Source organism: Ceratotherium simum, chromosome 34 (assembly GCF_057802395.1).
Source record: "Ceratotherium simum simum isolate JZ-2026a chromosome 34, ASM5780239v1, whole genome shotgun sequence".
Lineage (NCBI taxonomy): Eukaryota > Metazoa > Chordata > Mammalia > Perissodactyla > Rhinocerotidae > Ceratotherium > Ceratotherium simum.
The window spans coordinates 1,431,284-1,459,271 of record NC_141933.1 but is presented as its reverse complement, the minus strand read 5'-3'; the positions used below and the strand labels follow the sequence as shown (position 1 = coordinate 1,459,271).

The 27,988-nt window shown below is 61.0% G+C and overlaps 3 protein-coding genes across 4 annotated transcripts; 2 read left to right on the top strand and 1 right to left on the bottom strand.

The window, feature by feature from the left end:
- The first annotated feature begins 280 nt into the window (after positions 1-280).
- LRRC56 (leucine rich repeat containing 56) lies at positions 281-17,027 on the top strand. Its single transcript, XM_087422452.1, has 12 exons — positions 281-345; positions 832-1,019; positions 2,430-2,517; positions 3,590-3,650; positions 11,942-12,038; positions 12,112-12,312; positions 13,168-13,351; positions 13,791-13,967; positions 14,048-14,112; positions 14,354-14,496; positions 14,722-14,840; positions 16,147-17,027. The coding sequence occupies exons 2-12, from the start codon at positions 837-839 to the stop codon at positions 16,452-16,454; spliced, it is 1,626 nt and encodes a 541-aa protein (XP_087278578.1). The 5' UTR covers positions 281-345; positions 832-836; the 3' UTR covers positions 16,455-17,027.
- Positions 17,028-17,148: 121 nt separating this feature from the next.
- Positions 17,149-23,427, bottom strand: LMNTD2 (lamin tail domain containing 2). Its single transcript, XM_014795735.2, has 14 exons — positions 21,400-23,427; positions 21,160-21,312; positions 20,675-20,762; positions 20,396-20,551; positions 19,983-20,054; positions 19,813-19,901; positions 19,170-19,492; positions 18,697-18,937; positions 18,392-18,581; positions 18,189-18,308; positions 17,907-18,103; positions 17,614-17,729; positions 17,473-17,525; positions 17,149-17,354 (listed from the first exon to the last, which is right to left on the bottom strand). The coding sequence occupies exons 1-14, from the start codon at positions 21,585-21,587 to the stop codon at positions 17,223-17,225; spliced, it is 2,118 nt and encodes a 705-aa protein (XP_014651221.2). The 5' UTR covers positions 21,588-23,427; the 3' UTR covers positions 17,149-17,222.
- A 222-nt stretch (positions 23,428-23,649) lies between these two features.
- On the top strand, positions 23,650-26,338 carry RASSF7 (Ras association domain family member 7). Of its 2 annotated transcripts, XM_087422449.1 has the most exons (6): positions 23,650-23,755; positions 24,333-24,463; positions 24,648-25,345; positions 25,483-25,608; positions 25,685-25,766; positions 25,849-26,338. In XM_087422449.1, the coding sequence occupies exons 2-6, from the start codon at positions 24,340-24,342 to the stop codon at positions 25,878-25,880; spliced, it is 1,062 nt and encodes a 353-aa protein (XP_087278575.1). In that variant the 5' UTR covers positions 23,650-23,755; positions 24,333-24,339; the 3' UTR covers positions 25,881-26,338. The 2 variants fall into 2 exon arrangements, with proteins under 2 accessions (XP_087278575.1, XP_087278576.1); XM_087422450.1 differs by lacking the exon at positions 25,483-25,608.
- Positions 26,339-27,988: the final 1,650 nt, after the last annotated feature.

Below are 27,988 nucleotides of genomic sequence, written 5' to 3'. Positions count from 1 at the left end.
GAGAGGGTGGAGTCGGGGATGGAAGGAAGGGGGGATTTGAATGAGGACCATTTGCAATGGAGAGACCCTGAGGGACCCCAGCATTGTTCACTCACCTGGCTGTCATCCTGGTCAGCCGGGCCAGATCCCCCATCAGGATGGTGGAAAGGACCTGAGCCCCTACCACCTTCACACCTGCTCACTTCTGGGCCCTGTGACCTCAGCCCAGCCTGTCCCAGGTCCCCTGGGCACGGTGACCTGGCCAGGAGGCCAACCTGACTCTCTCCTGCAGGTGCCACCTGGGGCCACATGCCGCCCCCTTGCCCAGATGTTTGACCCACGGTGGGAAAAGGCAGCCCCCTCCAGGTGAGGGGGCTCAATGGGCACAAGGCTGGGGTGGGGGGCATGCCTGAGACCCTGGTCCTGGGCCCCCAGGCTCGGAGACCATCAGGTGGAGAAGGACGCACAGCACAGGGCCTGAGGCAGCTGCTTGCTGCTGGTGGCAGCAGGCCTCTGCGCAAACATGACCTGCAGCCAGCACCCCCAGGCTCACAGCCTACGTGGGGCCTCAGCTGGGGAGGCCTGGAGCCAGCACTCCTCACATGGACCCTGAAGGATGGGCAGAAACACCGGGGGATGACTCGCCCAGGCAGAGGGTGTGCCAAAGCTCAGGGAGGGGACTGCAAGGCTCCCAGGCTAGCTGAGACTAAGTGGGTGAGGGCACCACCAGAGCCTTCTCCGGGCCCTGGGGGTGGGCTCTGGCAGCTTGCCATGGGTGGGGACGTGTCGAGGGCTCTGCGGGGTCAGAAAGAGCAAAGGCTGAGCGGCCTTACCCTCTGCCTATCCTGGCAGGTCGGATGTGCATGGACCCGGCCTGGGACAGAGCCCGTGGGCCTCGGCCAAGCACAGCCAGTGTCCACGTGCAAGATTTGAGCTGGCAGGGCCTGCACAACCCCTGCCCGCAGAGCAAGGCCCCGGGCAGCCATGGGGGTGGCCACAGCGAGCAGCTGGTGGAAGAGTGTCTGGCACCTGCCCGACTGGTGAGTGCTGGAGGCTGGGGGCTCGGACTGCAGGGCCCGTGTGGGGTGATGTTCTGGGACTGGCGTCCAGCCTGCCCTCTGTCCCCCGCCCTCCTAGCCTTGCCTGGCTGACAGATGCTCTCAGCCCTGCTGTGTCCCCTGCGCCTGCTCCACCTTCAAGGCCAATCCCAGGGGCTTGGCTACACAGACGTCTCCCAGGCATTCAGGCCACAGAAGGGACTGAGCCAGGCAGGAATTCCACAAGTGTTTGCTGAGCACCCACTGTGCGCTGGGCTCCGGGGACCCCTCGGTGCACCACTCCATGAACCAGAGAAGACGCCCCTCGTTCGAGCAGCTGAGGTTCTGGTGGGAGACGGGGTGGAAACCATCGAGGTGCACGGCACATGGAGGTGCGAAGGGCCGGGAATTGATGAAACCACGAGCAGAGTAGGGGAGCCCAGGCATGAGGGGCAAGCTGTTCAGGTGGGGGCCGTCCTGGGGTCCCACTGACAGTATCTGGGGCAGCTGGTGAAGGCTTTCTCCCAAATCTGGAGTGGGGGTTCGTTGTCACCCCCCACCCCCACCCTGAGGCCCAGCAGGTTCTGCAGAGCCCCCTTGACTACACTTCCCACCCTGTGACCCCACTGGGCAACCCTGCCCCTCCCAGCGTGGGAGGCCTTTCCCTTCCTGGCCACGCCCCTTGCCCGCCATTGGCCACCCTGAGGGGGCAGACCCCACCTGGTGCAGGCACCCCCCAGGCCCTCCCTCCGTGCCCCTCCAGTGCACCCAGGCTTGCACCAGGTGAGATGCACACAAAGAGGGGTCACTTGGAGACCACGGGGTGACATGCCCACCAACACCCCCACCCGCCTTCCTGACCACTTTGGAGAAGGGTCCGAGCCACCTGGTCCCTGCAGGTGGATGGGACACTCCCGCCAGGCCCCTCCCTATGCCCCTGCTGGCCCCTCTGTGTGTGGGGCCATCCAGCCACTCCTGCAGCACCTGCACCTTCCCAGTGCCCTGGTCCAGTGTGGAGCTGTCACATCAGGATGGGTCTGCCCGCCAGCTCCTCGACAGCCCCGGCCACCACCCCAAGGGACAGAGACAGGCACACAGCCATGGGCCACCTCCAGGCCAGCCAGCTCTGGGGTCCTGCGTTGGGTCTGTCCTTGAGTTTCATCTGGAGACCAGCACCCTCAGGGCAGGCTCTTCTCTGGCAGTGGCCCCACAGCCATGCACAGTTACAGCCTCTGCTTATGTCATGTCCCCTTGTACTCCACCAGGCAAAACCATCCACGGCCACGGTCAACATGGACGAGGCAGGGAAACGTCTGCCACCTGCTCCTGTCCCACTGCCAGAGGCAGGGACGTCACTGGGAGGGAGTGAGCACTGTCCAGTCCCCAGGGCTGACCCCATATCAATTTCTGCAGAAGGCCCTGGCCCGGGTAGATGACCTCCGACTGGTGAGCATCCTGGAGATGCGTGTGGACACCCGCGAGAACAGTCTGGGGAACTTCGGTGAGAGCCCCTCCCATCCACATCCCTGCCACTGTCCAGAGCAGGTCTCTCCTTGAGGGTCTGCTCCGTCGCGCCCTGCCCACTGGACTCTGGTTTTGGGACGCTGCACCCCACGGGCCTGTCCTGTGCCCCACGGGCCCACTCTGCACTGATGAGCCCACTGTGCACCCCATGAGCCCACCCTGCACCCCACATCGCCTGCCCTGTACCCCACAAGACTTCCCTGCACCCACAAGCCTGCCCTGTACCCCACAAGACTTCCCTGAACCCACAAGCCTGCCCTGTACCCCACAAGACTTCCCTGAACCCACAAGCCTGCCCTGTACCCCACAAGACTTCCCTGAACCCACAAGCCTGCCCTGTACCCCACAAGACTTCCCTGAACCCACGGCCTACCCTGCACCCCATAAGACTTCCCTGCAGCCACAGGCCTGCCCTGTACCCCATGAGCCCACCCTGCACCCCACAGGCCTGTCCTGCACCCCACAGGCCCACCCTGTGCCCATGAGCCCAGACTGTACCCCATGGGCCTGCCCTGCACACCTCTTTCTGGGCATCAGGGACTCTGTCTCACAGGGTCAGCGCCCTGTTTTTTGAAGGAATCAGTAACTCTGAACCCTTTCTGGGGGCTTTGGTTGAGCAGAGACGTGGGCTGCGGGTTCCTGTGCTCAGGCACCCAGTGCTGAGCGCTGAGGAAGGCTGCGGTCTGGGTGCCTGGGTGCCTGTGGGAGGGCCAGGGGAGGGGGCTCGGAGGTGCGACCCAAGCTGCGGCAGCCCCACCCGTGCCAACCAGGCTGCCCTCCTCCAAGCCAACTCCTGGAATCCAGCGGCCTCACGGCCTTCCTCGTGGCCCTGTTCACTCGGGCTGCCTTCTGCACCCTGCCCTGTGCGCCCGCTTCATCTGGGCTGGCCTGCAGACATAAGCACGTGCCCTGAGGTTGCCCTGGGCCTCAGAGCAGCCATCTGGCAGCAGGGGCCAAGGGGTACTGATGCCTCTGGAGGGTGCAGAGAGGTGGGTGGGGGCGAGGGGGCAGGGCCGTGCCTCTGACCTCTCCTTCCTGTGGCCCCACAGGGGTACACCTGCCCAACCTCAGCCAACTGAAGTTGAACGGCAGCCACCTGGGCTCTGTGAGGTGAGTGCCCCTCCTGGGGATCACGGTGGGGGCAGGGGGGTCCTGCAGGGGCTGAGTGAGAGCTCAGTAGGGTGGGGTCTCCCCTGGGTGGACCCCTTGGAGAGGCTCCTGGGTGGGCTCCGGGCCCTAACACCCGCCCTCCAGCCTGACTCTGGCACATGTAGCTCACGTCACCCATGCCCAGTCGGTTGGAGGCACCTGCTGAGGGTGACAGGTGTCAACCAGAGCTGTAGTCATGGTCCGGCCGGTCACGCCAGGCCGTGTGGCTCACGAGGTCTCCAAGGACCCACCCTGGGGTGCCCGGAAGGCACCCACTGACCTTTGGCAAAGGGTCCCCAACCAGCGCGGGGTCTCTGGTGGGCGCCCCAACACCAACCCCGGCTTCAGGGTTTCGGGCACCCCTGCGCCTTTCACTGCAGACCAGGGCAGCGCCCCCACACCAGGAGGGTGGGGAGCATGTGGGTCGCGATGGTGCCCATCACAAGAAGAGCAGATGGGCACAGCCTCTGCCGAACAGAGGCCAGACCACGGACCCCACGGAAGACACAACAGCACTTTAATAATTAGCCTGAAAGACAAAATTCAAAACTAAGGACAGATGAATGGTTTTGTTTATCTCATTGGCCTGGAAAGAACAAAGCTGAAGGAATATCAGACTTTATTTTTGGTGTTTGAGCAAAATTGGTTTCATGAAAACACTGCTGGTTTTACATAGCTAGGGCTAGTCAGCATAAGGCGGGGGATTCCAGTCAAAATTCTAGAAAACTCCCCAGATGTTTTAAATGGGCAGTAAGTGCCCAGTCATTTCCAGGTGAGGCGATAAAGGTATTTATTAAGCAACCTCGCTTTAAATGTTTTCTTGATTTTCCTTATTTATACTGACGTTTATCAAATAGACATCAAAAAAAGTTTTCATGAAACAGTTGAAGACCTGAGAAGGGAAGTAAAGGAAATTGAAAGACTGTCTGGCCCCCAGTGGGCAGCCCACAGCAGAAGCATCACGGGAGGACTCACGGGCCCCGGGTGGCTCCCACATGACCCCGTGTCCCAGTAAGGATCCGGAAAACGGCTTTTCAGAAATGCGCCTTTAATGCACGATTAAGCAATATCCTGACAGAGGTAGCAATACTTCCTTTAGCTTAATAAAGAGGAAAAATGGTATTTATTCCTTCATTGTTAAGGTTTACAAATTTGCTCCAAGAACAATGAAAGAATATAAAATAAAGGATGAAAACCATAACAAGAAGTGGAAGATATTATAAAATTTTAAAAATATGATATACCATTTGTAACAAAACAAAATACTCAATTCCAAGAAAATTTTAAAAATCAATTCCAAGAAAAATGATTAGATCATAAATTTTATGAAAAGATGTTCTGTTCCTTGATGACAACAGTGAAAAATGCAATGACTCTTAAAGTTCTTTCTGTGATTGAATCCTCAAACTCGGCCACATGATGTCTCCAAACCTCCACGGGTTGACAGTGAACAAAAATCTGTAAAAGGAAACTATCTACTAAAATACGACAGTCCAATAAACGATATTGTAGCTTAGCTGGTAATAGAGATGTTAAAGACACTAAAATCCCTGGCAGCATCATGAGGGCTGGGAAGGTTTTCGTGTCGTGGCTGTCAGCACGTCAGAAGCTGAGGGAGAACTCAGCGCCGGCAGAGACCGCCAGTGAGGACGAGCGTTCTCCACCAACGGGGCCGGTTTCCAGATGGCCTCGGCACAGGAGACAGGCATCGATGGGCCTGGTGTGCTGCTCCACGCCAGTCAGACACGGCACCCGTTCCTTAGCACTAGTCGTGTGGAAAAAACCACAGTAACAATCTCTAAAACTCAACTAATTTGGAAATTTTTTAAGTAACTGAAGGGACGTTTTCACTACAACTTCATGGCGTGGCCTCCTCCTATTACTAAGGAGTCAAGCCCCACCTGGGACACCCTGTGCTAATTCCTCAGCTGGGCTCTGCCCTTTTTTGGTCAGCTTCTGCCAGTTCTTGGTGTAGCCTGGGTGCGTTCTGGACTTTGCAAGACTCTGGGCCCCGCCTCCTGCCGTTAACTCTGACGATGGTGGCCTTCACGTGGACAGAAACCCTCCGTGTTGATTTGCTCTAACGCATAGGTTCTGGTTGGTGCTTTGGTGTTATTTAGGAGGCTGGTCCCCACCCCCAAGGTCATGGAGATCTTCTACTTTTTCCTCTACTGACTTTTTACTTGCAGGTCTTTAATCCAACTTATCTGCAAGGCCACCTTCGATTGTGGCATGAGGTTGGGACCCAGCTTTATTTTCCACCATATAGTGAGTCAGTTTTCCCAACACCACCCACCCAGCAATCCGTCATTTCCCAACTGATCATGGTACCATCTCTGCCGTTTCTCAGGTCCACATGTGTATGGAAATATGTTTATGAGCTCTCTGTTTCATCCGTTGGTCTGTTAACATCTGATACCGTCTCTTGGTTCTCCTTTTTCCCAATTGACCTATTCCTGAACACTTATTCTTGCATTGGAATTTTACAATCAGTTTGTTGGGTTTCACACATACTAATCTCTCTGGAATTTTTTTTTAATTAAAAATGATTCACATGTTAATTTGGGTTTATAAGTTAAGTTATATTCATCCATGAATATGGTATAGCTCTCCATTCATGTAAGTAGGCTCTTTAAACTTCCTCTGTGAAGTTTGTTATCAGTTAGAATGCTTTCAGCTGCAAGTTACGGAAACCTGTATTCAACTGGCCAAAACAACGAGAAATTATTTATTCCTTCAGTGCGTACTATGGCCCAAAACCTGTTGTAAACACTGAGGATGCATCAGTGAACAGCACAGATGAGAATCCCAGTCTCCCGTGGAGTAGACAAGAAGCCCAGCTATGGATCTTCCAGGATGGGTTAATTCAGCTGGTCCCTCCTGCCTAGTACGTGACCCTCTATCCTCGTGTGTGTCCCCTCATAATGCATGGGGGCTTCTGCAGCCACAGGCATCCTTAACATTGGTGGGCTGAGGGACTGTGTTAGTTCTCTAGGGCTGCTGAAGGAAGCACCATAAACTAGGCAGCTAGAACAGCAAAAATTTATTCTCTCTTAGTCCTGGAGGCCAGAGGTCAAGAACAAGGTGTTGGCAGCACTGGTTCCTTCCGAGGACTGTGAGGGAGAACCCACTTCATTCCTCTCCCTGGTGGTTTGCTGCGATCTTTGGCATTCCTTGGCTTGTAGACAGATCACCCCAATCTCTCCCTGCATGCTCACATGGCGTTCTCCTTGTGTCCGTGGCTGTGTCTAAATTTCCCTTTTTATAAAGACACTATTCATATTGGATTAGGGCCCACCCTACTCCAGTATGACCTCATCTTAAATAATTCCATCTGCAACGACCCTATTTGCAAATAAGGCCACATTGTCAGGTACTGGGGGGTTAGGACTTCAACTTGTGAATTTGAGGGGGGTCACAATTCATCCCATAACAGGCGATGTGCCTTCCTGTGTCCATCAGTAAAAACGAGCAGAAGGTTCCCAGCGTTCTTCCTGTGTTTCTCTAGCTAGAACTGTATCATGTACACACTTTCCTGCACCGACCACTAGCAAGGGCGTGGAATTATGATTGGCGTGGGCTTACCAGGAGCCCCCTTCCCACCCCTCTGCCACCTGGGACAGGGCAGGACACCAGCCTCCTCTGGAGCCAGGGCTCCCTGAAACCAGGACTAAATGAATGCCCACATATTTATAGTATCTTTACAATCATGAACGAGGTCCTGTTTCTGTTGTATTTTCTGGTTGATTATTGGAAATGCAGAGAAACACTACGTTGATTTAGAAAAGATTTTAAAAATCAGTAAAACACTACTGATTTTTATAAATGGATCTATTATATCTGGCAATATTGTATCTTTATTTTGTACTTAGCAATATTGCCAAACTCTCGTAATTCAAATAATTTGTTAATTCATTTGGGGTTTCTGTATTGATGATCACATTATCAGCAAGTTATGAGAGTTGTCCTTCACTCCCAATCTTCATGCTTCTTTTTCTTGTCTTATAGCCTTGGCCAGGACCTGTTAGCCAGTACAATGTTGCATAGACATATAGACACATTACACATATACAGTAGTAGGGATGGTAGCAGGCATTCTTGGTTTGTTCCTGATCTTAATGGGTATATGTCTAAGTTCCTTGGCATCTGTTGACATGATCATAGAATATTGTACTCCTAATGTACTGGACTCCACTGACAGACTGTGATGGTCATTCATCCTTGCATTCCTGTAGTAGCACTACTTGACCATGATGAATTATCTTACAATCTGTTTTCATGAGTGACAGCCCTTGACTTCCCTAGTATTGTACTTCTCTGGTTCCAGGATCAAGGACTGACTCATAAGGTGCCTCTCTCCCTTTTGTTGTTCTTTTCAACTGCTCTATTTTTTGAAACTTCCTGTATGAGAAATCATTGTAGAAGATAGAGATTGTCTATTCCATGATAGTTAATTAGAACTTACTTTTAAAACTGGTCCAGGGCCGGCCCCGTGGCTTAGTGGTTAAGTGCACGCGCTCTGATGCTGGCGGCCCAAGTTCGGATCCCAGGCACGCACCGACGCACCACTTCTCCAGCCATGCTGAGGCCGCGTCCCACATACAGCAACTAGAAGGATGTGCAGCTATGACAGACAACTATCTACTGGGGCTTTGGGGGGATAAATAAATAAATAAAGTTTAAAAAAAAAATTTTTTTTAATAAAAAATAAAAATAAAACTGGTCCAGATCTGGGGACTTGGTGGTGGGGAAGGGGGTGCACAAATCACCATTTAATTTCTTTAATGGCTATTAGTCTAATCAAGTTTTCTATTTCTTTTGGTGCCAGCTTTGTCTAGGTTTTCAAAATTGTTGGTATATACTTTCTTCATAACGGTCTCTCATCGTTTTAAATTGCTGCGTGGCTGTAATCATTCCTCTTTTTAAGTTCTCTATATTTACTTGCATTGTCTCTCTCTTTACCCTTGATCAGTCTCGCCAGAGGACTGTCTGTTAATTTTTTAAAGAATCAGCTCTGGGCTCTGTTAATCTTCTCTATGATGGTTCTGGTTGTTCCTAGTTTTATCCTAATTTATTATGTCTTTCCTGCTTGTTCTTTTTCTTATTTGCTGGCATTCTTTTTCTAGCTCCTTGAGCTGAATGCCTAGCTTAATTGTTCTAATCCTTACAGTTTTTTGATAAATACATTTAAGGATCTAAATTTCTCTTCATGTACGGCTTTTGGCACGGTTCCACACATTTCGTACACTTTGCTTTTTGTCGTTAGTTCTAAGTATTTGGTAATCTTCCTATTTAATCTGAGGTGAGACAAAATCTACTAGTAATTCCCCAATCCTTATTCTTCTGTAACACCAGGATCCCCCACGTTTAGCGGGCCACATAGCCACCCCAAGGAAACCAGAGGTTTCCCAGTCTCCCCTGCAGCCAGGCCTGGCCGTGTGTCTTGGGTCTGAACCACAGGTCACAAGCAGAAAGACGTGTGCAGACTCTGAAAAGAAAGGGAAAGCAACAAGAATACCATCACAGAAATGAAGACAGACTTGAAAGAAATATCATCCTGCAGGAAACGCACACGAGACGGTGTATGGAAGACAGGACAGACTCCCAGAGACAGAGGGCAGACAGAGGAGGTCTGAGATGGGCATCATTGAAACCTCTGCAGAAGGAAACTGAAATAATAGAACAGAACAAATATTTAAAGATTAAAGAAAATTTTTCAGACATAAAAGATGACTTTCATCCACAAATTGAAAATGAATTGCCCACACTGAAACATATCCTAATAAATTTACCAGACTTCAAGATAAAATTTGGGGGCAGCCAAGAAAAGAGATCAAGTCGTCTTTTTTTTTTTTTAATAATTTTATTTATTTATTTATTTTCCCCCAAAGCCCCAGTAGATAGATGTATGTCATAGCTGCACATCCTTCTAGTTGCTCTATGTGGGACGCCGCCTCAGCATGGCTGGAGAAGCGGTGCGTCGGTGCGCGCCCGGGATCCGAACCCGGGCCGCCAGCAGCAGAGCGCGTGCACTTAACCGCTAAGCCACGGGGTGGCCCAAGTCTTCTTTAAAGAAGAAAAGAAATGCAGTTTTCCTCAGACTTCTACGCAGAAACACTCAAAGCCAGAAGACAGCAGAAGGACGCCAACACAGCCCAGCGGAGAGAAGGCACGAACCAAGAATTTCACACCCACCAACATTTTGAATGAATGAGAGATGGAAGGAAATAGTTTCATCAGCCCCTCTGAGAGAAATGACTAGACACAAGTTTCAGCCAATTAACAGATGATTGGAGGGGCCGGCCCCATGGCGTAGTGGTTAAGTGCTCGCGCTCCGCTGCTGGCGGCCCGGGTTCGGATCCCGGGCGCACACCGACGCACCACTTGCCAGGCCATGCTGAGGCCGCGTCCCACATAAAGTGGAGGAAAATGGGCATGGATGTTAGCTCAGGGCCAGTCTTCCTCAGCAAAAAGAGGAGAATTGGCATGGCTATTAGGGCTGATCTTCCTCACAAAAAAAAAAAAAAGAGAGCAAGATGATTGGAAAACCCAGTTAAGGTGATAGATGAGACAAACATAGCGTCTCTGTAACTGAAGGACAAAGACGACCACTCCTGTGGAGATGAGGGTGACAGAACAGAACACAGAAACTCAACAGACGGGCTAAACGGTGGCTGAGTCATAAGCAAAGGGAGATTTGTGACCTGGAAGATGGATCTGGAGAAATTACCCAGCCAGCAGAGAGCCTGTGAGATAAGGCGCCCTGTCCACACAGGTGAGGGGAGGAGACGGCCTTTAAGCAGGGAGAGGAGCAAGCACCCCATCCTGAGGATGCAGGGTGCTCTCCAGGGACACCTGGAAACAGCGCGGCTGGAGTGGGGCACCACTGGGGAGACGTGGCAGCCCTGTGCCATCAGGGGAGTCATGCATGGGGCCACTGCCACTTCCAGCAACTGGTCCCCACCAAAGAAGCCACCTCACGACTGCATCACCTAACAGAGAAGCCCCCCACATCAGGGTCCCCAGTGGCTCGGTACCTCCAAGCAGCATTTCAGATCCTCGCTCCCCATCTGAAAGCCCAAGAAGCTATTAATAGTATAATCAGAAATATTACGAGCCCTGCGCATGAAAGGGAAAGGTCGAAACAAACCCAGAGGATCCCCAAGGAAACAGAGACGATGCGAGGAGGGGAGTAAAACCTCCAAAACTCTCCAACTAATGTTCTGAGAGACACAGAAGGAGATGTGGCTTCTCTGCATCTTTGAAACAAGGGCAGCACGCTACAAGAAAAGACCAGAGAACAACGAAGACCACTTGGCAATTAAACACACAACAGCCAGCACAAAAATGTTTATAGCAACGTGGGAAGACGAGGAACCTCCCATCAAGCAGAAGGAAAGGCACAGAGGTGGAAACAGGAGAGAGGCAGAGAGAGGACGAGGCTCGTTCTCAGAGGATGAGTGGCAGAGCTCCTGACGGGAGACCAGAGAACATGGAGGAGAGAAAATGACAAGAAATCACGTGGAGAACATCCCAGAAGCCAATGGAAAGGAGATGCAGCGGTGGACCCTGCCCTGTCAGGAGACCTGGGACACACCAGCTGAGAGGAGCCCGCACACAGAGGTGGGGCCCTGAGAGGCCGGGGGCAGAAGGTCTGCCTCCCATAGTTGTTCTAAGATGGGGGAGCCCTGGCCTGCCCATCTGCAGGTGGCAGGGACAAGTCCAGGACACAGGCAGGGGACTGGCCCCAGGCAGAGGGTGGGGGAGGTCTTGCAGGCACAGCTGGGCTAGGGGAGGGGCTGTAACTTGGGGAAGTCATTCACAAGAGAGGCCGAGGGAGAGAGGAGCAGAGAGGGAAGGCAGGGAGCTAGGGCTGGACCCTACACTGACCTCCCTGGGGAAGGGGCTGTCTCACCCACCCCCATTACCATGGGCAGCAGGTGCGGCTGGGCTGAGCCGTCCAGCACCAGGGCAGCTCCCCATAGCCAGGCCCAGGCCTACCAGGGGTCACATTCTGCCCGTGACTGAGACTAGAAGGCTGCAGCAAGGAGGGAAGGCAGGGAGCTGGGGGGCTCTGGAACCCCTTCCTTAGCCTGGAGGCTGCCATGAGCCACAGTCACAACCGCCCCTGCACCTGGAGACAGCCAGACGTGGGTGGTGGCTGGCACAAGGCATGGCACAGAGCCGTCATGGCCACAGACACAGCCCTCCACCCCAGGACAGCACTGACCAGCCAACTCTGCCCTCTGCAGAGACCTGGGCACCTCCCTGGGCCGCCTGCAGGTGCTGTGGCTGGCTCGCTGTGGCCTGACTGACGTGGATGGCATCGGCTCCTTCCCGGCCCTGAAGGTGGGTCTGGTCACCCTGGGCTAGGGAGAGGACACCAGGCCAGGCCCTGGCTGAGGCCCCCCTGCTGCCCCAGGAGCTCTACGTCTCCTACAACGATGTCTCGGACCTGAGCCCGCTGTGCCTGCTCGAGCAGCTGGAGGTGCTGGACCTGGAGGGCAACAGCGTGGAGGACCTGGGGCAGGTGCGCTACCTGCAGCTGTGTCCACAGCTGGCCACACTCACCCTGGAGGGCAACCTGGTGTGCCTGCGGCCAGGCCCCGGCCCCACCAACAAGGTGCGTGTGGTGGGCACCCAGCCAGCCCAGCGCACGGGAATGGGAGGCACTCTGTAGCTCCGGCCCCCTGGCTCTCCCACGGCCCAGGACTCCTTGCCCACCTGAACACTGGCCACGACCAAGTCAAGGAGTAGGAGGGTCCGGGGCACATCCCCCGGGCACAGCCCACCTGCGGCCTGTGGCTTGTTCACTATGAGCTCATTCTCCTGTGTGCTGGAGGCCTGGCAGCCGCCAGTGCATCCTCGTGGGCCAGGACAAGACCCCACAGGGCCACGTGCACACATGCCATGCCCCCCGGCCCACGCATCCACCCCCGTGAGGTCCGTGCACATGCCATGTGGAACCATGCCTGCTCTGTACAGTCTCCACGTAGAATTGTGTACACACAAACACGCACACACCTGTGCAGGCCTCGTCCAGAGCCACCCGCGTCCCCCACAGGCCTGTGCATGCCCTACGTGGAATGCACTCAAACATCACAGGCCTGTGCACAGCTTACACAGCTGTACACACCCCTGCACTGCCCACGCAAGCCCAGAGCTCACGCTGCCTGCCCTGCTAGCTGCTGCTCCGTGGTGCCAATGCACAGTGGCCACCCAGCTCAGGGCAGCTCCATAGGCCAGAGGGCACCACTGGACCCTGGCTGTGAGCCTGGGGCGTGAGGCCACGTGTAGGTGAGAGTCCAGTCCCTGGTGTCCAAGAGCAACCTAGGCCAGCCCTGGCAGGGTGGGGCAGCATAACCAACCCCCGCTCCCCTGCCCTGCCCCACAGCAGGTCTGGGGGAAGCAGCCACACGATAAAGCTGGCCTGAAGGGCCCACTAGATCCAGGCCTGCCACCCCCCTCCACCCTGCAGGTGCCTCCAGGCTACAACTACCGGGCAGAGGTGACAAAGCTCATCCCCCAGCTGCAGATCCTGGATGAGGTTCCAGCCACACACACAGGCCTGCCAGCCTCCTGGAAGCTGGACCAGGACTGGCTCATGGTGAAGGAGGCCATCAAGGAGGGCAGTGTCCTGGACGGCCTGCTCCCCGGGCTGGGTATGGCAGCCACCCACCTGGTCTCTGTCCAGGGCTGCCCCACCTGGCCTAGAGACCGCGGCCCCTGAACCCCAGGAGCAGTCTCCACCCCCGGGAGGAGAGGTCTCCGCCTCCATTTCCCCCCTGCAGGCCTCTCAGAGATGGATAGCTACATCTTGTATCCCTTCTCAGCCTTAACCCCTCGTCCCCAGAGCCCTGCACACCTGCCCCCAGGCCAGGACACCCTCCCTGTGAGCAGCACCCAGTGGGGGCCTCCCCACCCATCTGCAGAGGCAGAGAAGGGCCAAAACCTGCCACCCTGTGGCACTGGGCCTCAGGACACACAGATGGTGGGTGGCGGGGGTCCCTGGTCTGTGGACAGAATCTGGGGGAAGCTCTTGGGCTGAAGCTGGCCGGCCAGCATGGGCCGCAGTGACCTCTGATTTTGACTCTCGGACAGATCGACCCCACGGAGCCCCCGTTCGGAGACTCAGCCCCAAGTTGTCCCTGCCTGAGACCCAGCCCCGGGCCCCTAGGCTCTGGCCCCTCTCCCTGCTGGTCCCTGAGGGCCCCCTGCCTGAAGACCTGCTTCCCAAGGCCCTGGCCCCAGAGGAGGACGCCAGCACCCTCACCCACGGTAACTGATCTACCTCGGCGTGAAGCAGCCCTGGCAGCCCCTCAGCCCCAAACCAGGTGCAGACACACCCTCTTCTTCAGGCGCTGGCCGAGTCCTCTGCGGGAACCCCAGCAAAGGCCTGCGGGAGCGTCGGCACCAGTGCCAGGTAGACCCTGCCCCCCCAAAGTGGGCCCAGACTCCAGGACGCCCGCAGTGGACCACCCTCCTGGGCTCTCCTCCAGAGTAGACCAGTGTCCTGGCCTGACAGTACCCTGCCTTATAGCCATTCCGGGGGCCCCCAGCTCTCCCACACCCTCCCCAGCTGAATAAGTCCTTCTGTCCCCAGGCTACTGCCCACCTAGCCCCCTCGAAGGCCGTGCCCCCAAACCAGCCCTTTCCCTCCCCAGGCCTGGGCACCCCCAGAGCAGCTGCCCCCACACAGGCCAGAAGACCTGGCAGCCAGTGCCTCCACTCCAGGGCCTGACCCTGTGGATGACCATAACCTCCTGGCCTTGGCTAGGCTTCAGGCCTGGAGGGAGCTGCACCTGAGGTGGGTGCCCCTACCCTGCCAAGCCCCACCACTTTGTGTGTCCCCCATCTGGTGGGGCAGCGGGGGGCTGCCTTGGCCGAGCAGTCACTGGTCCCAGGATGGCTGGAGGAGCTGGTCATGGGAGCCCAAGGCTGGGGGACCATCCCAGATTGACTCCAACGCGGGGGGTAAGGGGCAGGGCTACAGCCTCTCCCCCTCTCCGCACCTCAGCCCCCTCCCCCATAGGCACCTGGAGTCCCAGCAGGAAGGGGCCACAGCCCCCCGGTGCCCACCAAGAGGCCCTGAAGAGCAAAAGGACCCAGCTGGGCTCAAGACACCCCCCAGCCCCCCAAGTCCGGCCCCAGGTACTGAGAGTGATGCCACACACCACCTTAGGATGGGAGCTCACCTCAGACCAGCCCCCCTTCCTCAGCCGGGCTCTGAGAGGGGCTGTGACAGGGAGGTCCTCTCCTGGGGGTGGAGGGCTCACAACTAAGGGGGTCCAATCCCAAGTGCCCCTGCCCTGAGCCCATGGGACCATGAGGGGCTGGATGCAAGAGAGAGAGAAGGTGCCCCAGCAAAGGGCGGTGTGAGCAGAGGCCAGAGGGCCCAGGCTGAAAGAGTGAGCCCCAGGGAGGGAGCAATGAGGGGCCGGGACCACTGAGCAGGACAGGCCCACTGGGCACTTCTCAGGGGAGCAGGTGCAAGGCTGGCGAGGGAGGGAGGCCACCAGCTGGGCCAGGAGAACGAGGCAGGGAGGGGTGCCGCCTTCACCCTGAGGACAGGGCCTGTGCTGGGCTGGGACACAGAATTAAGGCAGGGAGGCCCTCCCTGAGGGACACTGGCTTCAGAGTGACCCCAGCTGAGTGGAGCAAAGGCAGGGGCTGCGAGGCACAGACCCCTCACCCAAGAGGGCCCAGGGAGGAAGGGTCTGAACGGACCGGTGGAACAGCTGGTTGGTGGCAAGCTTGGGGAGGGGAGGGGGCATCGTAAGCAGCGGGCAACAGGAGCACAGGCTCAAGGTTGGCCGAATGACGCTCCTGGGGGGTGGGCAGAAAAGGGGCTGGGATGGAGCAGGGACGGGGCTGGCCAAGCCTCTGCCCTTCCAGGTGCTGGCTGGTGTCTGGGGGAGGGGCCCAAGACCAGCTGGTCAAGAAGGGTCAGCAGCCAGCTATCTAGTGGAGAAGTGGAGGGAGAGCAGAAGACGGGTGGCTGGAGTGGTGACAGACGTGGGGACTCAGGGACAAAGCGTTGCCAGGGCCTTCCACTCCAGGCCAGGTCCAGGTGGGCACTGGGTGACCACCGCTACAGTTGCCCAGTCTACCCTGAGGTGGGTGCTGGGGCCTCTCTCTATAGCTGAGGTTTAGGAACTGGCCCAGGGCCACCAGCCCATGAGCAGGGACGGGACCCAGTGACCCAAAGCCAGAGCCCAGGCCTGTGGCCTCTGCCTCCCCAGAGGTGGGTCCGCCCCAAGCAACAGTCAGAGGTCCCAGGGCTGAGAAGCCACAGCTTCCCTGCAGAGCACAGAAATGGAGCAGGGGTTGCTGCCTTGGGTGGTGAAGGGCTAAGGGGAGGAGCCACAGTGGACACTATAGCTCTGCCTGTGGTGACCCCCCACCTGCTGATTCCTTGGGGGCCCCTTGTCTGACACGCTGTCTCCTCGTTTTCCAGAGCCTTCCAGGCCCTTGGGCTGGAACCTGATCCCCTCTCCCCCCAAGTTCCCCACGCCACCTGATTCGGGAAGCACCTCCCGGGGGTCCGCAGACCTGCAGTTCCGGCATCGGCGGCTCAGAGCCCTGGGCAGTGTGGGGCCTGGCCTGGGTCAGGGGCTGGCTGCTGTGACTGCTCTGAGAGCCCTAGAGGTGGCCTCAGGCTCGAGCCCTCGAGCCCAAGGATGTCCAGATCCGGCAGCCAGACCCCCAGGTCTCCGGTGCATGCCACGCCTAACCCCTATCACCCCAGCCCAATCCCACCCCTAGTGTAAACCACCACCCACTGCCAAGCTGTCCTGGACTTCAGCCAAGATGCCGCAGTGTGGTCGTGGGAGCCCCATGTGAACTGGGGCAGGTGTGTTACCCAGTGGGAAGTGGGCCTGGCACAGGAGAGGCCCCTCTTGGTGGAGAGAAGTGGGGCTTGGGACCAGCAGGGGAGGGCACAGGTGAGAGCCCAGAGTAGGATGGCCAGCTTGCCGCCGCTGGCCCAGCTGCCCACTCCTTCCATGAGGCCTGGCTTTCCCAGGAGGAGTGGTCAGAGGCGCAGGCCTGGAAGAGCCTGCGTTGGGCCCAGGCGGAGCTGAGCCCCGTCCACTCCCTGGCAGGCACTCCAGCTGCCCCAGGGCTCTGCCCCTGGGCTGCTGTGGTCCCAGGTGGAGGCACTTGCCCTAGGCCAGGCAAGGTGCGGCCAGGACTCCCATCCCTGGTGGATTTGTGGGGCTCCCTCTTGGGGCAGGACATCCAGAAACAGAAAGCGAGCGAATCATTTTCGACTCTCAGGTGTACAGAATGCAGTTTACTTTGTAAGCGAAGTTGGTTGAATAAATTATGCAGCTGGCACTGCCTGCCTCCCACCACTTTCTCCCCGCTCTTCCGTCATTCCCGGGCGCCCCCGCCCCCGCACTGCCCCCTCCGTCCTGGGCGCCCCCCACTCCCGCGCTCTCCGCCGGCGCAGTCACGGAGACGGCCCGGTGAGCGCAGGCGCCTGTATTGCCCGCCCGCTCCCCCGCCCGTCGGCGCCGCCCCACAGCCGCCCTACACCCGCCCGCACCGGTCCGCGGTGATGGGCGGGCAGGGGAGGAAGCGGAAGCCGAATCTGCTCTCGGCCGTGCTCTGCACCGACAGCGCCACCATCGGGCAGCTCCGGTCCACGCTCTTCCGGCACACCTGCGGGGCGCGGAGCCTGAGCGGCGCGCGGTCGGGGGCGGGGCGGGACCTGACCAGGTGGGAGGGGCGGGGCGGAGCCGGGCGGGGGGGGCCCGGACACCCGCACGCGCGCACTCACCCGGACCTTGTGTTCCTTCCTAGCCTGGCCGACCTCCAGGCCCAGCCCGGCCTCTGCGTGCGACAATGACAGGGTGGGGTCGGGCCGGCCGCCCCCTCCCTGCCGGGCCGCGCCTGCCTCCGCGTCCCCGCGCGCGCTCACCGGGGAGGGCGGGCAAGAGCTCCGGTGTGTGGGTCTCGGTGCGCTCGGGCCGCGCCAGCACCTCCCGCGCGCGGAAGAGCTTGCAGACGCTCAGGAGTGGCAAGAGGACCCGCGTCCTGGGGGGGGCGAGGGGGTTGTGAGGGCCCGAGCCTCCCCCCCCGGGAAGGAGCGGTCCTGGCGGGGATGGGGCCTGGGGAGGTAGGGGGCCGTCCTAGCAGGGGATTTTGGAGGACAGGTTTTGCGGGAGCGGGGCCTGGGGAAGAGGCGAAGACCGAGGGATCCCCGGTCCCTACCTCGGCCTCCAGCGCCCGGCCCGGTCCTCCCGCACCCGGCCTTTGCGCGGGAGTTGAGGCCGGCGCCGCTGGTCATCCGGGTCGGCCCCGCGCCCGGCCTCTGAGAGCGGGAAGCGGTCGATGGACAAGTCAGTGTTGTCGGCGAAGACCCTAGAGAGGGGGGTCACGCAGTGCGGGGCCTGGTACTCGCTGAGGACCTGCGGGGCCGGCAGGGCGCGGCGGTCACCCCCACCCGGCGAGGCCCGCCCCCAAACCTTCCCCTCGGCTGGGACTCGCACTGACCTCGCCCTTGGGGTTCAGGAGGCGAGTCACGCAGCTCCGGCCGGAGTGGAAGTGGACAGGCTCGTCGCCCAAGGACGAGGGCGGCTGCTTCCTGGTGCCGGGGGGCCCCTCACCCCACACCTGCGGACGGCGGGGCGGGGCGGCGGGTGAGGGGCGGCGGGCCCCGGGCCAGGGCCCGCGCCGGGAGCGGGAGAGGGGCGCACCGTGACGTGGTGGCGCGGCGCCAGCAGCGTGCCGGCCGGGAAGCGGTAGATGCCCACGGGGAAGTCGCGCACGAGCTGCTGCAGCGTGAAGCCGCCCAGGTCGGCCGTCTCCTCCAGCGACTGGTTGAGGATGCGGACGAACCTCTCGCGGCGGCTCACGGCCACGATCTTCAGGCAGCAGCCGGAGGCGCTGGGGCGGGAGCGGGAGAGAAAGGGCGCTGTGCGAAGACGTTTGGGCCCCGCCCACCCAGACCCTCTAGGAGACCGGCTCCTGCCCCTGCGCTCCGTGCTGGGTCACCCCTCACCTCCAACAGTGCCCGGGATGCCCGGGGTCGGGACCTGAAGAGGACTCGGGCACCAGGGCGACGGTCTTTCCCGGCAGGTCCCCGTGGGTTTTCTGGAGACCTGTCCGGGAGGGGGACCCCCCTATAGAGCGCCCACTGGGGACATCTGCGAGACGGGACCCGGCCTGCAGCGCCTTGAGGGTCCATACGGGAGAGGAGCAGCACCCGGGGTCAGAGCCAGGGCAGGAGGGATGGCTGGACCCTGGGGGCTGCAGAGGAGTAGCTGGCAGTACTTGGGGGGGGGTGCGGTTCAAGGCAGAGCACGGAGGCAGCCGCAGGAGTCCCCCAAAGACCACCGTAACCCGTAGCGATGAGGCTGGAGAGAGGCCCCAAGGGCCTCACTCTGGGCTACCCTAAAGGTCAGGCGGTTGGGGACGTCATTTAGGGCTTTGGACAGAGATCACAGCCCTGCAAGGGCAGGAGGGAGCAGTAACCAGGGGAGACGTGCCCACCACCTTCACGCTCTGCCTGGTCGTCCCCGCTGAAGATCCTGGCCTGTGCCACTATCTGCTCAGAAGCACGGTGTGGTGCCCGGGGCGGGTGCCCCGTCAGCTTCTGCTTGCGATAACGCCTGGCCAGCTGGCAGCTGCTGGAGTTGGAGTAGGAGCCCCCCGAGCTGCTGGTGCCCTCCAAGGGCAGGGAGCTCCACTCCACGCTCTTGAGACGCTGCTCCACGCGGCGCTTGCGCAGCTCCGAGCCCCACTCCTCAGGTGATGAGGCTGGTGAGAGCTGTGGGGGCAGCGGTGGCCGGGAGTGCCTGCAGACCACAGTCCACTCGCTGCCCACTGGACTTCGGCTCCTGGACCCCAGCCCTAACCCCCATCCAGCCTCTGCAAGTTGTGGTCCTGGTCCCTAGGATCCAGCCTGGGAAAAGGGCTCATGGCAGGCTAGAGATAGCTCAGGAGTCTTTTCCCTTCATCCCTAATCTCATCCTACAGAGCTGAGAACTGATGCTTGGGAGGCCTAAGTGACTTGTCCAGGGACGCTAAAGGGTGGACCTTGGACCCTGGTCCACATCTGCCAAGGCAAGCTCTCCCGGCCCCTCGCCCCTGGGGGAGTCCTGCCCAGCACAGTTACTTTTGATCTGAGCTGGACTCCATGTTGGTGAAGAGGTTGGGGTACCGGTGGGCAATGCTGTTCCAGTCCACATCCTCCAGCCGGAAACCCTGGCCAGGAAGCAACAGGCATGTGACCCTCCCCTCCTGCAGGGCTGCAGAGCCATGTCGCACGTGGGGGGCCTTGCTCACCTTCCCAGCAGTGCGGGCCTGCTCGTTCTCAGAGAGGTCACTGGAGTCCACCAGGGTCTCTGCAGTCACTACCTGCAGGAGGGGACAGGAGGCCAGCGGGCAGGGGCTGGGGGCAGGGCACCCTTCCCCCCGACAGCACCTGTCCTATTTGACCTCACCAGCACCTGAGGCACACACATGCTGAGTGTCAGGTGGGTGGGACCACAAGGTTCGTGGTTGCTCCCTGTCCCATCCACGGTCCCAGAGGCAGCCTGAGGGGAGCAGGCTTCCCAGGCAGGCCAGAGCCCCCAGGAGAAGCACCAGTTGAAGGGGCACGCTGGCTGTCAAGGGAGGTCCAGGGAAGGCTGGGGAGGGCGGCGTGGGAGACAGGAGGGGCAGTCGAGTGGGGCAGGGCCCCAGGGACACAGGCTTACCTCCACGCTGCCAGTGGAAGATCGCAGCATGCGGCCGACCCAGGAGGAGTGGGCCAGCTGCAGGAGGCAGGACTTCTGGTAGGCCTGCAGCTCGACCTCCAGCTGCTGCAACGTGTTCATGGTCTGCTGCAGCTGCTCCTCCAGGTGCGCCCTCTCCTGCTCCAGGAGGGCCCAGAGGTGGGGCGGGGCCTTCTCCAGACCCCGCCCCCAAGGCCGGCCCCTGACCCTCACCCAGGCTTGGGTCCCCTGCCCAACTCCCAGATCCCACTCGCGCCTCACCAGCTGGGCCTGTTCCTTCTGCTCTTTCAACTCCAGAGTCAGCTTCTGGACCTGGTTCTGCAGGAACTTGTGCTGCCTGAACAAACTCCTGGGGGAAGGGGCGACCTCAGCAGCCCCCCCTCTGGGTCAGCAGCCAAGGAGGGGAGAAGGAGGGACTCCTCTTCACCGCCACTAGGGCCCGAAGGCACAGAGTGTGGCTGGGCCAGGCCAGAGCAGGCTCTGAGGTCTGGGTCAGAGGTGGGGTCGAGGTTGGGTTCAACATGTTCAAGGTTAGGCGCTGGGCAGGTTTACAGAACAGTAACTTTACCAAGGTCAGGTTGGGGATCTGGGACAGATGAGGGCTAGGGCCGAAGGCAAAGGTCAGAGTAAGGGTCAGGGCTGGGGTCAGGTTGGAGTCAGTGGTTGGGGTTAGGGTCAGACAAAAACCAGGAGTTAGGGCCAGGAGGAGGCTGGGTTGGGCCAGGGGCGAGCGTTTCACTGCTGACCTGTCGGATGGAAGCCCAGCCACCTCCTGCAGGATGTGGCAGTGCCGGGCGTCCCAGCGGTTCTGCATGGCCCACCGCAGGGCCTGGATCTCCAGTTCCCGCTGCCCCCACAGCAGCTGCAGGGTGCGGAGGTCCAGGGACTCAGGGGCCAACCTGCAATGCCGGTGCCCCGGCCTCTTGATCAGGCCCTGCCCCCTGGCTGGCTGGCCCGAGTGGCAACCACCCCTTCTCCCAGCTTACTGCAGGTTGGCGGAGAAGACCACCCGTGTGGAGCCGGGCTTGGTGTACTGCGGGCACTCGGGAGCCACCGGGCCTGTGGGTGTGTCAGCTGGAGGCCCCAGGTGGCCACTGACCGGCTCTCGGTCCAGCCGGCATGGGAGAGCCTCTTCCTCAGCTTCTTCAGTCTCCTGGCGAGACTCGGGGGCCATTCTCGATGTTCTTGGGGGGCTGAGAGGGGTGGTGGGGCTGTCTGCCCTGTGTCCTGTGTGAGGGCACCCCTGCAGGGCTCTCCTTACATGGCCACACGCACGCACGTGTCTCACAGCCCAGGGACAGGACCGCTGGTTCACGGGGCTTCAGTCTCCAAGGAGGCCCGCGTGTGTATGTGTGTGTCTACCCCACAGGACACCAGACCGCCGGTCCCGTGGGTGTCCACCCCTGTGTGTTTCTGACCAGGCCAGGGCAGCAAGTCACCACCTGGGCAACACGTCACCTGGTGTTCGCACATTCCCTGTTGTCTCCTCACTGTCACTCTTCCCTCCAGGACCTGAGATCCTGCCCCTCAGCCTAGAGCAAAGGGTCCCCAGGGGTGCTGGTCCTTCACCTGCAACGCCCGTGTCCCCTCAAACCCAGGGCCCTACCCCCAACGCTCACCTGAGGCCAGAAGTCCAAGCCTGCCTGGGGAGGAGAAAGGCTCTATATCGTTGCCATGGATACCAGCACCCAGAAGGGGCGGGGCTGTTTGTTACCTGGAGCCTCCAGGGAGACCCCAGACCAGGGCCCCTGAGTGCACCCTCCTAGTCTAGACTGAAGGAGAAGCTGTGAGAGCCTGAGCTGCTGCCCGCTAACCTCAGCAGGCCCAGGGGACCAGAGTGACTAGCCTGGCCTGCCATGGTCACCCACTCAGCCTGGGGAAGGCTCCCACAGTCCCTTTCCAGCTTGAGCACGGCGATCGGTGGGTATTGGGAGCACTGCTGCCCTGTGAGTGTGTCCACAGGCCAGCAGGACCACACTCCTGAGAATGTGGGCCCGAGCTGACTGGGAAGGGGGCAGAAGAAGCAAGAGATTGCCCTGAGAAGCTGGGGGGCTTGCTGAACTCTAGCCAGCAATAGGCCTCCTCCTGAGTGCTTCCCACAGCCTCTTTGCCCTCAGTGGCTGATGCCCACCTACCTAACCCCCAGCCAGAAGCCTCACCTTCCCCATTTCCACCACCTGGGCCACCACAGGGAGTCCTGGGGACATTCCCATAACCATGACAACTGTTCCCTCTGCCCCAGGACAAAAGTGAGGCCCCAGACCTGACCCACAAGACCTGTGCCCTCCAGCCTTGGCCCCGTCCCACCCCACCTCACCTTCATTCATCCCTCATCCATTCATTCAGACTTTCAACTTGTGCTCAGGCAGGGCCTCCAGTGCTGGGCAGGACACAGGCAGGCGGGAGGACCTCCCACTGCCCAGTCTGACTGGGGCAGAACAGGCCCTGAATGCCCTAGCTGCTGGTCCACACAGCACAGAGCCTGCGAGGGGCCCTCATGCTGAGCTGGCTTGAGTTCTCGGGTGGGCCAGGCAGAGGAGTGTGTCCACAGCTCGGGAGGGATCTGGGCCCCAACGGGGGCAAGAAGGGGTGGGGAGAAAGAGCCTTAGACAAAGAGCCCAGAGCCTTTGTCCGCGGCACCCTCAGGGCGGGCCCCCTCCCCTCCAGAGCGCCCGGCCCACTGGCTGCAGCCCACCAGCTCCAGCTCCCTCCCGCGGGGCTCACAGTCGCCCACCCCTGTGCGTCCTGACGATGGCGCCACGGGCCCTGAGGGAGCGGGCCCGGTGGGGCCCTGACCCTGGTGGCTCATCAGCCCAGGTGGAGGGGTGGCTCCGGCCCCGCTGCCCCTCCAGGCGAAGGCCGCGCTGGGGGGGGTCCCAGGCCGGCGCCCCTTCCGTGGGCGGGGGACTCGTCAGACCGGGCGGCTTCCGAGGAAGCCGGCCCGGGAGCGTGGCTAGACACCTGCCCCAGGCGCCGCCCGCGAGCCAGACGCGCTTCCGCGTTGTTCGCGGGCCTGGGGCGTGCGTGGACCCCGGCTCGGCCCGCCCCTCCGCTTCGCCGGGCCCCGCCCACACCTGGGCGCCGCTGGGGGCGGGGCGGGCGGCGAGCCAATGGGGAGGGGAGGGGAGGGGCACATAGGAGGCAGCCAATGGGTGTAGGCGAGGGGCGGGCGGGGCGCGCCGTGGAGCCAATGGGGCGCGCGGGGCGGGGCGCGCGGGCTGCGGGCCAACGCGGTGGCGGGCCGGGCGCGCCCGCTGCGCTGGAGGCGGCAGGTTGCGGCGGCGCAGGGCGCCGGGCAGAAGCCGGTTCGAGGCCGGGGCACGGAGGCCGGCGAGCGCCCAGGTGAGCCGCGCCGGACCCTGGAGCCCCTCGAGTGCGGGGCGCGGCCTGGGGGCAACTCCGACGGAGGGGGGCCAGCCGGGCCTCCATGGGGGCCGCGCCGCACCTGCACCCGCCCGGCCCGGGGACGGTGGCTTCGGGGCCGGGCGCAGCGACGGGCGGGAGCCGGGAGGGGGCTGCCGGCGCCGGCGGAGCCGAGGGCCGAGTGCGGGGGCCGTGTTTGCGTGGGGCAGCGCCCCGCGGGAGGGGCAGTGCCCTCGCGCCAGGTGACCGGGGGCAGGAAGTCCTGGATCTGGTTAATGATTCGCCTTGTTCCGGGAGTGGGGCGGGGCAAGAGCAGGCTGGAAGTGGCAGGCTGGAAGTGGCAGCCTTGAAGTGCTGCGCGAGGGCGGCCTGGGGAACCCTTTGGGGGGCTGGTCTTGACCCCCACCCCAGGAATGCGTGGCCTGCGGGTAGGGCCGGGCGCAGGCGAGCAGGGCTGACGTTGAAGGGCGGCAGCCCCAAACTAGCTCCGGGGGTGAGGGCCAGGCTGCGGTGGGGCCAGGCAGGGCCGAACCCTGTGGCCTTCCCCTCCCTGCAGGACAGGGATGCTCTCAGGGCTGGCGGCCATGGAGCTGAAGGTGTGGGTGGACGGCATCCAGCGTGTAGTCTGTGGGGTCTCAGAGCAGACCACCTGTCAGGAAGTGGTCATCGCACTAGCCCAAGCTATCGGTGAGTCCCTTTGGGCAGGGACAGGCCTAACAGGTGCACCTCGGGTGGAGCCTGGCCCTCTGGCCCCTTCTTCCCCCAAGGAGGGTGGGGCTGATTGCTGATCCCTCTTGCCCTCCCCCAACTCCTCAAGCCAGGTGGACAGAGAGTGGGGGCATGTAGGCTGACCTCTCTCCCCCTACCCCAGGCCAGACGGGCCGCTTTGTGCTCGTGCAGCGTCTTAGGGAGAAGGAACGACAGCTGCTGCCCCAGGAGTGTCCAGTGGGTGCGCAGGCTACCTGTGGACAGTTTGCCAGCGATGTCCAGTTTGTCCTGAGGCGGACAGGGCCCAGTCTCGCTGGGAGGCCCTCCTCAGACAGCTGCCCACCTCCTGAACGCTGCCCAATCCGCGCCAGCCTCCCCCCGAAGCCACGACCAGCACTGGGCCGTGAGCCCCACAAAACACTGACCTTCAGCCTGGCCTTCAGCCCTGTGCCGCCTGAGCCTGTGGCCCCCATAGCACCAATGCCAGGCTGCTGCGCAGACCTGCAGGGCCTGGAGCAAAGGGTGCAGAGGAATGCCGCCGAGCTGGGTCAGGAGGCCTTCTGGGAGCAGGAGCTGCGGCGGGAGCAGGCTCGGGAGCGAGAGGGGCAGGCGCGCCTGCAGGCACTGAGCGCAGCCACCGCCGAGCATGCCGCCCGGCTGCAGGCCCTGGATGCCCAGGCCCGCGCCCTGGAGGCTGAGCTACATCTGGCCGCAGAGGCCCCTGGGGCCCCCTCGCCCACAGCGTCTGCCGCAGAGCGCCTGCGCCAGGACCTGGCTGCCCAGGAGCGGCAGAGTGCGGAGGTGCAGGGCAGCCTGGCCCTGGTGAGCCGGGCTCTGGAGGCAGCTGAGCACGCCCTGCAGGTGAGCCCGCAGGACCCCACGCCCCCGCCAGTATCCCCGACACAGGTGGATTTGGGGGTTGGTCTTGGGGCCAGACTAGGGAGAACATGAGGTGTGGAGCCCCATGGCCATGCCCCTGAGGGTCCCATGTGCCCCAGGCCCAGGCGCAGGAGCTCGAGGAGCTGAACCGGGAGCTGCGCCAGTGTAACCTGCAGCAGTTCATCCAGCAGACTGGGGCTGCACTGCCGCCCCCCCGGCCGGACAGGGTCCCCCCTGGTGCACAGGTCAGAGGAGTTCTGGAGGGAGGCCAGTTCGGTGCAGGGCCTGGCCCAGCCCCAAGCTGACCTGCTCTCCCCACAGGATCTTCTGCCTCCAGCCAGAGAAGGGCCCCTCACAGGAGCCACCCGGAGTCCTGCCCTAGCGTCCAGCCTGAGCACAGAGAGTATGTCTGTCTCCCCGACTCTGGGTGGGACGAGGTCCTCCTGTGGCCCCCTCAGCCCCCTCAGCCTGTGTCCTCCCCACAGTTGCCCCCATGAGGCAGAACTCCTGGAGGTAGCAGCTCTGGCCCCAGAGTAGACACCCACTGCCAGCCCAGCCCCGGGCTCTGATGACACAAGCGAGGGCGGCCGAGGCCAGCCCAGCCTGGACGACAGAAGGAGAGTCGGCAGTCACAGAGGACTCCTTCCCCCATGCAGTGGGAAGCCCTGGTGCCCTGGGCCCGGGACAGAACCCCTCGGAGCCACGGGGTTTCTGCTGAGGGGGGCTGGGGGAGGCTGAAGACTTGTGCCCTGGGCCTTGCCGAGTCTGCTAAGCCCCCTGGAGAAGCATGGGACATGCCCAGCTCAGAACTCTCTAGTCCCCAAAGGCCATGGCTCCTTGTTGGGGACGGGGGATGCACGGACACCGTGTTCACCCCGTGTGTATGTGCCTGCATGTGGGAGGTATCCTTCACTGTGTGCACGTGTGCGCTGCCTCCCACCCCAACACTAAAACCACAATAAACTGCTCAAAGTAGCTTAAGTGTGTCCTGAGGCTGCACTGGGCAGGTCTGCAGGGTCTAGAACCTGAGGCCTCCACCCAGAGTCACTGGGGAATGCCTGGAGCTGGCCACTGCCAGGGCTCCTGAGAAGGGGGTCTCCCGGGGAGCAGTGGTCAGTTGGGTCCAAGGCTGGGGCTCCCAGGGCCTCACATTCCTGGCTGCTGTGCCACCCACCCCAGGGGCTCTCCTTGGCAGCCCGAGCCTGGGGTGAGAGCTGGACAGTCTGGGGCCTGGAGCAGCCTCAGCCCTGGCCTATGTGTCTGTCCAGACCCCTCTCCTGCCTGGCTCCCCTCCTCTGGCCTGTTCCTCCCCAGGAGCAGGAACTGCCGCCTCCTCTGGGGTGGCTCCTGGACTTGAAGACTCACGGACGTGCCAGACCCGCCTGTCAGGTTTCCTGAGTCTCACAGCTCACAGGGGCGGGTCTCCGGACTCCTGGGTCGGCCAGGCCCAGGGAGGTCTGCACAGGGGAGTTTTGCGGGCCCCATGAGGGTGTGGCCACCCTGCCTTCCGAAACCCCCCTCTGCTACCCTGGTGGATGAGAAGCCTCTGCTGCTGCCTACAGCCTTGAAATCAGGGCAGGGCAAGGTCCAAACACTGTCCTGGTCCTGGGGTGGGCCGCAGGCTCCCAGCTCCCAGGGCTGTGGCTGGGAGCAGAGATCTTTGTGATGGCCAGCAGCTGGGGGCGCCGAGGTTCGGGTGCAGCCATGGGTATTGGGGAACAGGGGATGGGGACATCCTAGATCATGAGGGTCTTTGTGCCAAGTTTAGGGGTGGGCAACTTTGTGATGGCCTCCACCTTCTCCTGGGGTGGCCCCTGAGCTAGGCCTGGTGCTCCCTACCTCCTTTGGGGCAGACCACAGGGGACATGGAGTCCTGAGCATGAGGAGCAAGGAGGACACCAAGGGGCAAGGCCACTAAGAGCGCGGCTTGTGGGGAGTAAGCAGGACTGGGCACTTTCTGCCTGAGACGGAGCGGGGACGGGGAGTGGCAGGACAGGCCAGGCAGCAGCAGGAGGCCTCCAAACCTGGTGTCAAGAGGAACCCGGCCCAGGTTTCCTCTCTGCAAAGCCCCCAGCTGGACCCCGCTCCTGTCTACGCTCCCGCCTGAGCCTGCTGCCCCACTCGCAGCAGACTGTCCTGGGGGCCTGGACTTGCCTGATGATGGCCCCACTCATGGCCAAGCACAGGGTCACAGGGGGTGCAGCCTAGAGTGCAAAGGCTGATGGGCCGTGCCCTAGGTGGGAGGGCTGGAGGCTGTGGGCAATCACTGCCAGGTCCAAGGGGCCTGCTCCCCTCACCCACAGCCCCCGCCTGTGCTCAGGAGAGTCAGATGTACCAGCATGTGGTCATCTCCCAAGCTGAGCACACAGGCCCGCAGGGGGCAAAGCCAGGGCCCATCCAGGGACCACCCTACACACACAGGGGACAGGACAGGACTAGCCCATGCCCTCCCCAGTGTCATGCACTTTCCCACCCCCCAAAGAGAAGGAGGCCCGGAGCTGGCAGATCTCGCACATCCCTGGTCTCCTGTGTCTGTTTTCAGGGAACACCTGTTCCTTCTGAAGCCACCACCAGGGACCTGTCCCTGGTCTGCTGCTGGCTCTGAGGAAGCTCATGAGCCCTCTT

What these genes read in the sequence shown, in the direction of transcription:
- LMNTD2 (XM_014795735.2), bottom strand. Translation starts at nt 21,587, where the DNA reads ATGGCCCCCGAGTCTCGCCAGGAGACTGAAGAAGCTGAGGAAGAGGCT. An exon ending in GCCGGGCGCTGGAGGCCGAG is followed by an intron (nt 17,730 to 17,906) that starts GTAGGGACCGGG and finishes CGCCCCCCCCAG; the next exon opens with GACGCGGGTCCTCTTGCCAC. An exon ending in GCTCTTGCCCGCCCTCCCCG is followed by an intron (nt 17,526 to 17,613) that starts GTGAGCGCGCGC and finishes TGTCGCACGCAG; the next exon opens with AGGCCGGGCTGGGCCTGGAG.
- RASSF7 (XM_087422449.1), top strand. Translation starts at nt 24,340, where the DNA reads ATGCTCTCAGGGCTGGCGGCCATGGAGCTGAAGGTGTGGGTGGACGGC. An exon ending in CAGCTGAGCACGCCCTGCAG is followed by an intron (nt 25,346 to 25,482) that starts GTGAGCCCGCAG and finishes CATGTGCCCCAG; the next exon opens with GCCCAGGCGCAGGAGCTCGA. An exon ending in GTCCAGCCTGAGCACAGAGA is followed by an intron (nt 25,767 to 25,848) that starts GTATGTCTGTCT and finishes TCCTCCCCACAG; the next exon opens with TTGCCCCCATGAGGCAGAAC.
- LRRC56 (XM_087422452.1), top strand. Translation starts at nt 837, where the DNA reads ATGTGCATGGACCCGGCCTGGGACAGAGCCCGTGGGCCTCGGCCAAGC. An exon ending in GCCCCGGCCCCACCAACAAG is followed by an intron (nt 12,313 to 13,167) that starts GTGCGTGTGGTG and finishes TCCACCCTGCAG; the next exon opens with GTGCCTCCAGGCTACAACTA. An exon ending in AGCGTCGGCACCAGTGCCAG is followed by an intron (nt 14,113 to 14,353) that starts GTAGACCCTGCC and finishes TTCCCTCCCCAG; the next exon opens with GCCTGGGCACCCCCAGAGCA.